This window comes from Abramis brama (genome assembly GCF_963993115.1).
Source record: "Abramis brama genome assembly, chromosome: 9".
NCBI classification, from domain to species: Eukaryota; Metazoa; Chordata; class Actinopteri; order Cypriniformes; family Leuciscidae; genus Abramis; species Abramis brama.
Genome location: NC_139971.1, coordinates 18923917 through 18932753, shown reverse-complemented (window position 1 = coordinate 18932753; position 8837 = coordinate 18923917). Strand labels below are relative to the sequence as shown.

The window sequence follows — 8837 nt, the reverse complement described above, 5'->3', positions numbered from 1 at the left end:
GCCAGAGGGTATCACATTGGACAACGCTGCCATGAGGCCTAACAGTCTCTATGCGTGACTGGCCTAGCTTTAACTCTTTTGTGGCTGTGAGGATAGAAGCTACACGAGCGGGCGATAGGACGACATCGTGACTGAATCCCAAACCACACCAAGGAAAGTGGTTATCTGTAGTGGAGAAAGCACACTCCTCTTGGCATTGAGTCTCAACCCCAATTTCTGCATGTGTGCGAGGACGACATCTCGATGCCGAATCGCCAACTGTTCTGACTCCGCTAGAATCAGCAAGTTGTTGATATAGTTCAGAATACGGAAGGCCTGCAGCCTGAGCGGGGCCAGAGCTGCATCAATGCACTTTGTGAACGTGCGGGGTGATAGAGCTAGACTGAATGGAAGCACCAGTTTTGGTATTCTTTGCCCCTGAAAGAAAACCTCAGGAACTTCCTATGCTGTCTAACTTCCAGAGTCTTGTCCTGCCGAGACCACCCTTCCAGAGTCTCGTCCCGCCAAGACCACCCTTATAGAGCTGCTTCACGTCATGCCTGTCAAGACCTCGGCAAAGATGGCCGCCGCTTCACCCCCTGAGCCCTCGGCAAAGATGGCCGCCGCCTCACCGCCTGAGCCCTCGACAAAGGTGGCCACCGCCTCACCGCCTGAGCCCTCGACAAAGATGGCCGCCGCCTCACCGCCTGAGCCCTCAGCAAAGATGGCCGCCGCCTCGCCGCCTGAGTCCTCAGCCACGATGACCGCCGATGCCACACCGCCTGAGCCTTCAGGCAGGATGGCCGTCGCCACGTCAAAGCCTGTTCCTGTCCCATGGCCTGTTCCTGTCCCAAGACCTGTTCCTGTCCCTAGACCTGTTCCTGCCCCAAGAACATTATTTTATATATATTTATTTTTATTGTTATATTGTTCATAATGAGTTGATTGAGGAATACCAAGAAGGTTGATGTCTAACTTGAAAAAAAATAATGAGGAAGAGAGAAGTGAATGATGTCCCGGGTCACTTAAGGGTTAAAACGTCTGATACATGGAGAAAAGTGGAGGAGCAAAAAAAACAATAAATAAAAAAAAAAACATAGGAAGACCGAGCTGGTAAGAGACGGCTAGGTTCACACAGTGTTTGGGATTGAAAACCAATTTTACATTATAACATGTCCTGTTTACACAACAGATAGCTTAGTATTGTAACGCAATGTAATGATTCTGACAGGTCAATTTAGCTCAAAAGGAATTATTAATTAATTTATAGGGAATTTGAAAGAATCACTTATTACGGCCATGCAAATGACTCGTCCAGCGTTCATTTGAACTGGCCGTAACTATCAGCTCTGCAGCAGATATAAATATCCATCTATAGTGAAACACTATTTATTAGCAAAGTAACTTAGATCAGCAGTTTAAGACATTAAATTCGTAAGCACATAACACAAGTAACACTTCTCTTTAAAATACAAACAAGACTTTATTGATTATTCTAACACATAAAACTAATATCTAACACAAACACATGCACACACATTCATATGAGTTGCAGAAATAAAGAGAGTGAGGAAAGAATGAGTTTTAAGAGTGAGATGATGAAATCCCAAGTTTCTATATGTACTTATAAGACATGACCTAAACGAACCATCAATCATTAATTTAACCCTTCTATCGTTTCTTAGGCGGGTTATTACATTTATATCAATGCACCAGTTCAGCTTAAGAGTCTGGAGGCTACTTGCTTGTCTTTGCGTTCCTTTTGGAGATTCCCTTTGTCAGAGTAAAATGGGTTTCCCGGGGTCATTCAGAGGTCCTTAAGAAGAAGGAGGTCTGTTTTGTATATCTGTCGTGGGATCAAGCAACCTCTGCCATTATCTTGGTCGGGCCCTGAGCTTTGCCATCTCTGAACCAATCAGTCTTTTCCAAACCATCTAACATTGACAACGTTCTTCCTTTAGTTGCTTGCATGGCCATAAAGTTCTTAGCGTAGACTGGCTGGAGCCTGGAGTTTATGGTTCTGGATTGGTGATTTGGGGTCTGGAGTGTTAAGTTCTGTGTGGAATTATGTTTGAACAAATCACCTGGAAGATTCATTTGTGTTTGGTCCGCCCTCAAACCCTACAGTATTCTATCCACAAAGGAACTCAGTCAGCCCCCTTTTTGGTTTCTTGCTAGCAGGGAATAACCATTAAGTCCATTATACTTAAGTCTTATCACAGTTAACACCAGTGATACCACAATATGAATTCTGTCATTTCTAAATCATCGTCATTTCTAAAAATCATGGTGAGTAATCGTGTCAGTAATATTTTTTAAAACTTTTTTGTCTGTCCATGATGCAAAGCAGAGGCTGCTGTGCTGGCCATGGTAGATTAGAGTTTAGGTCCAGTGTTCACACAGAACAAACTGCTGTGAGCTGAATGAACCAAAGGGTTGTTTACAAAGAATACTTTTTTTTTTTTTTTTGCTTTTAAAAACATCACTACGAAAAACGAGTCTTTCTAGTAATCCCGAAGACATTGATTAGTTTGTTCACATGTGTTTAATTAGGGTTAGAGCTACTCTGAAGGACAGTGGCCCTCCAGGACTGAAGTTGCCCATCCCTGTATTATACCATATACCTGAGTAAATGTGAATGCAACTGCCTTAGTATTAGTGATGGAAATTTCAAAACACTGCTTCATGAAGCTCAAAACCTTTATGAATCTTTTGTTCTGATTCAATTGTTTGGCGCGTGTATCAAACTGCCAGAGTCACATGATTTCATTAAACGAGGCTTCATTACGTCATAACTGTTTCAAAATGTTTTGAAACACTTTGAAATTTCAGTGGTTCACCACTGGGGCGATGATCTCTGTCAACCCATGCATCATGAAGAGTCACTGAGAACCAATGAACAAGTGTCTGTGGATTTTACCTGATCTCTGATCAGTTTTATACATTTGTAGACGTTTTACTTTGACATTAGTTTAATTAAAAATGAATAATGGTAGTTAATAGTCTCTTAGTGGCCTGTTTAGCTGAGCCATTCATAGAGCAAACAAAACAAACCCTGACAATTGATAAAAGAACATATAGACACTTGATAATCTTATTAGATGACTAGATAATTGCATTTGAAAGATTTTACTTTCAATAAAAAAATTGCTATAGATTTGTAAAATGTGTTTTTGTGCATGTTTGGCCCAGGTTTTTTGTTGCATTTACACTGTTCTGACCACTAAGGGTCAGCGTGGAAACGGGTGTCAGATTGTTTCAAAGCCTCGACACAATACGGCACATTTGCTTCAACTGTTTCAGTATTCCACGAAGCCTTGATCTGCCCCACCACTCCTTAGTATATCAGTAGTCTCTTTAAAGCCATTTTTAAAGAGTTTTAATAAAGTTGAATTAGGTAACCTAAATAATAATAGGGATAAACAATATTTAAAAAGTATATAATTTTTTAACATATGACTAATTAAAAATTAACCACAAAACATGCTAAATGGGGATATCTATATCTAGCATAAAAATAAAAAAATGGCCAGAACGTCGTCTCTCAGTTGCTGAATGTCGCGCAACAACGTTGCTACAGCCCTGGCGCGTCTTACAATTCTACGTTGTTACAATGTTGCGAGCACGTAGACAGACAGCGACGTTGCCATAGCAGAAATGCAACGTGCCACAGACGTTGCCACAACGCAAATGTGTTTGCTGGGAATGAGTGATGAGTGAGTGATTCCTTCGGAGTGAACGCGGGTGAATCTGACTGCAGTAGATGTGAAAGATATTAATAAAAATGATGTTTATTCAGCCAGCGCACATACCTGTATTTACATCCTGTTTTCGGTCGAAGTCCATAGTAGTCGATTGTCGAGTTCACGCGCGTGATCATAGGTACTAAACCTATGCGCGTGAACTCGACAATCGATTACTATAGACTTCGACCAAAAACAGGATGTAAATACAGGTATGTGCGCTGGCTGAAATAACATCATTTTTATTCATATCTTTCACATCTACTGCAGTCAGATTCACCCGCGTTCACTCCGAAGGAATCACTCACATGACCTGTGCACTTGTAATGACACATCAAGGATGTTAAGAGGCTAAAAGCAGGTTTAAAACTTGCCCCATTGAAGTCAACAGGGTGCAAATATTAAAAAGAGGATAACACGGTGTAGGCAACACCGATTTTTGTCATTGTTCTCTGTACTGACAGCACTCCAAATGTACAAAAAAATTAGCTCAATGTTAAAATTGACCGGAGTTCTCCTTTAATATGTTGGTTTTGTCTTTAATTTCTAAATTAAATTTAGTTGAGAACTGATTATGATATAACATTTTGGGCAGCAAATTTTACCACATGACATTATTTCAAATGTCAATATTTCAAAACATTTGTCAGTCTTTTCTCCTCATTTCTCATTTCTGAATTCTGAGTGAGGGCTAAAGATTTCCCCACACAGACACCGCAACTTATTCAGGTCGGTCACAAGGATTTGTCATGTTGATCAACAGAATGCTTCTTAAGAAAGAGGCAGGATTAGGAAAACTCAATGACTGGAAAAGTCTGACATACTTAACCAGAAATAAGTCAGATGCGTCATCGGAGGTCAAATAAATAAATAAAAATAAAACATTTGCATCAAATAAATGTTTAAAGTCAATATGACAAATGTATTGATACAGGGTTATTTTAAAGCAAGCAAATGGATAACTTGTATTTTAACAATTATAATATTAGAAGACATTGCAAAAATGTTTTGCTTATTTGTTTAGGGAGGTGAAGCCCAAAACAAATTGAGACAGTCAAATCAGAGTTTACAATCTTACAGTAAGGTAAAACTATTTATTCTTTGTTTCTCTACCCATGATGGCTTTTTTAGTGTTTTTCTCTGGATGTAAAAGGATTATGTAGCACTTTGGGGCAAATATGGCCACCAATAATCCAAAACTGGAAGCTAGGATGGCAAATATCTCAACAGCCACTGCATATTTCCCAGGTGAGCTCACATATGCTGGAACAAATGCAATCCACACAGCACAGAATATCAACATGCTAAAAGTAATGAACTTTGCTTCGTTAAAATGATCTGGAAGATTTCTCGCCAGGAAGGCTAAGAGGAAGCTTATTGCTGCCAATAGTCCAATGTATGCCAGCAGCATAGAAAAACCAGCCACTGAGCCAATAGCACATTCATATACTATTTTAGAGCGAAGATACTGGTTGTTTTTATGGGGTGTTGGAGAGGCAGTTGATAGCCAGACTGCACATATCACAACCTGGAGGGCTGTTAGGATCAGAACTGTGCATCTTTGTTGAGCTACTCCAAACCATTTCATAGCACTTTTACCCTCTGGTCGAGATGCCTTGAACACAGCTATTACCACCATAGTCTTGACCAGGATGCTGGAGATGCACAGGACAAAGCTTATGCCAAACACTGCATGCCTTGACTGACACGTCCACAATTGTGGCCGGCCAATGAACAGTAGCGCACACAGGAAACACAGTTTGAGTGACACCAGCAGCAGGAAGCTTAGCTCTGAATTGTTGGCGCGTACTATGGGAGTGTTTCGGTGATGAGCGAAGATGACCATCACAAGAGCGCAGAAGCAGGTGCCAAGCAGAGATGCAGTGGTCAGAGAGATGCCCAGAGGATCCTCATATGACAGAAACTCTACTTCTTTAGGGACACACTGATCCTTATCTGGATTGGACCAGAACTCATCTGGACATATTGTGCACTCATTAGCATCTGTGAGATAGACACAAATTAACAAACAAACAAACAAATAAATAAGAGAACATTTTAAATTATATTAAAATTTTAAAAAATATATTTTTTTTTTCTGTCAGTAATTTCACCGGTTGTATTAGAAATCTCTCCATCTCCGCATGGCAGGCAGTCAAAACAGCAGACCGGAAGACCCTTCCTCCTTGCTTGTCTGGTTCCTGGGGGGCAGCTCTCACTGCACACAGACCTTGGGGGCTGAAATAAACATAATCTGTTATCAGTCATGTGTTTGCCCTCTGTTTTACATTATGACAAGGTTGGTCTTTCCATTAGTTTTTCCTAATTTCTCTTATTATAGCTTTGACTAGTATTTTGACTATATATCTCCAGAATAACATTAACATGTAATGTTTATTTACTTTTTTTGTCTCAAAGTTCCAGTATAATGCATCTTCATTCAGTGTGAGCACCTTCCCTGTAGCTGTCCCTTCATCTACCACACCAACTGTGCGGACGGTGATTGATCCATCAGAACTTGGGTGCCAGTTCATCACATCATATATGGCCAGAACATCACCATTCTCATCAAATGACACATGATCCCCAAAGCCTGTGCTGAAGTTCACTTGCTGTAGGTAGTGAACCAGCTGTACGGTTTGTAGAAAGAATAGGGGTTAAATGCTGCACGTTTTATTTTATTTTTGTGTCTAATTGTTTCTTCTGTGTAAAATTATTCTGCACCATGTATTTGAACCTTACTTGCCAGGGCTGTAGGTTTGTTATGTCGGCACATCTGTTCCCACTGAATGGTCCTCTGCCCTCCTCACACTGCATCAGGTCATGAAGCGCATGTGCCAGGGCATAAACTGTTTTATACACATTATATGAGGCTCTCAGCTCTGATACATCTGTGTATGCCGAGTATTTTCTGCTCAGATCCTCTTGCCCTGAACACATTTTGTCTCCTCTACCTCCAGTGTTAAACCTGCACCCAAACATGTTCTCCCAGAAGATTCTCACCATATTGTTTCTTTGATCATTGTTAGGACGGAGGTGTAGCAGAAATTCATGAAGTCCTTTGATCTCTCCACGCCTGATGGCAATGCCCAGTGTGCCCCCCAGAAAGGGCAAAAGACGCTGAGTATGAAAAACAGGTGAAGTAGCCCAAGCTTCACTCGCAATCCACTGTCTGCCGGTTACATTCTGCAATACCACCTCATCCATCAAAGGCAACACATAAGTTGAAGTGGAGAACACCACCACCACTCTTGCTGTAGAGGCCTGAATTACTCCCACTATACGCTGTATATCTTTGTGGTTGTTATCTAAAGGCAAAATTTCAGAAAAAGCAACACACCCTTCTAACACATGCACATTCTGGAGGAATGACTGAGCAGCGTAGTTTCCGTAGTCATCATCACTGTAGACAAGACCAACCCAGGTCCATCCAAAATGGCTTAAAACCTTAATCATAGCCTGCACTTGAAAGGCATCACTGGGGATTGTTCTGAAGAAAGAAGGGTATTTTTTTCTGTTACTCAAACAGGAACAGGTGGCAAAGTAGCTAACCTTATAAGGCAAAAGCAAAAGGAGAGACAAAGAATGAGAAAAAAATTAGCTGTACGAATTTTCTTTACATACAAACATATGATCATTTTAAGGAATAAAAAGATTTTGCTACTTATGAAAATTAGTTTACAGAAACAAATGCTAAAAAGAACAGAAAATGTTAATATTTATTATTATTTTATTAGTCATTTTATTCTAGCTTACAATAGGTACTCGAAATAGTCCCAGAACACTAGAAATCGCAATAGAAGGAGTGGAATTTGAGTCCCCCACAATCCCAATAACCGGAGGAGAGCCAGTACAGTTGAGGTTGGAGAAGGACTCCTCTGTCCCACTAACCAGGGTTATGGCAGCCCGGAATGCCATTCCTAGCATCACACAGTTGTCATAAAGATGGTAACCAAGTGTGATGTTAGGCAGCAGGTTTGGATTCTTATTGATCTCATCTATTGCAAAAACCATGGTTTGTGCCTGCTGGAAACTTGCCATATCAAATCTAAGAAAAAGCAAGAGAAATATTCATACTTCACAATTCTGAAAATGAAACACAAAAAAAGTAACATGTTAGAAAATTCACACTAGCAATTAACAGTGACTTCTAGTGCATGAGTTGTTTTGTAAAGAATATGTTTTTTTAGGTTTATTTTAAAAATAAAATGTCTTTCTCATCCGACTTTTTCTTTCTTTCTTTTTTAGCCTTGTGTAGCTGTTCGTATCCACTCCAGACTCACTGCTCACAGTAAGGTTGTTCTGGCTCTGTTCTGAAGCTCAACTCTGGGAACACTGTAAGGAAGTGAACCTCAAAAAGGCCTCCAAGTATGACATCCCCAGTCTGGTACATTCCATTCAACCTAAAGTGTCTCTGGAGCTGACAGGTGCCTGATCGGAGGATTGAAGCTGCAGAAATAAAGTTAAAGAACAGATACAGGTAGGTGTTTAGAGTAGTCCACATCTCTCTCATTTTCTGACCCACTCACCCACTCTGATCATTAATTTATGATGAAGGTAGTGGGGGTGTTACTTAAACAGAGCAGGCGGTGCCAACCAAGTATCCTTGCCTGGAATTTAAAGCGTCACTATATGATTCCCTCAGATTTCCCTATTTAAATGAGTGTGAAGAATTGCAATTTAGTTTAAAGCTGCAGGTTTTTTGGTATTGATCATTCAAACCAATCAAATAAATTGATAAATCTCAGCTACTTGAGGGTAAGGACATTCAAAGTGAGTGCACTTGATACACACACTTTTCTGTGTTTGCTCCATGTCTTGCTTTCTTAGCAGCACTACACATTAATGGCATAAAATGTTGTATTGTATCATAATATGTTCTATAAGATGTGACATAAAATGAACTTATGAACTTCATTAAAGGTAAAATTAGTCCTTTCTCAAAAGAAATAAAAATGGATAAGTGCACATACATACACTGTACTCTCTCACAGAGATTCCCTAAAGGATTTACTTATTGAGATATTGTCTTCTGCTTTACAATGTCTTTCTCAAAATGTCCTCTAGATGACAGTCATGTGGCTTTATTGCTTACAATTTAAGACTTTGTTTTTC

At 40.1% G+C, this 8837-nt stretch overlaps 1 protein-coding gene across 1 annotated transcript; it reads right to left on the bottom strand.

Annotated features, from left to right (window-relative positions):
- Positions 1 to 4812: 4812 nt before the first annotated feature.
- LOC311089695 (extracellular calcium-sensing receptor-like) lies at positions 4813 to 8226 on the bottom strand (the record flags this gene model as incomplete). The annotated part of the gene is made up of 6 exons (XM_084124591.1): positions 4813 to 5726; positions 5837 to 5960; positions 6125 to 6352; positions 6465 to 7274; positions 7479 to 7770; positions 8006 to 8226. 6 exons carry the CDS (start codon positions 8224 to 8226, stop codon positions 4813 to 4815), a joined length of 2589 nt encoding a protein of 862 aa, XP_083980717.1.
- Positions 8227 to 8837: the final 611 nt, after the last annotated feature.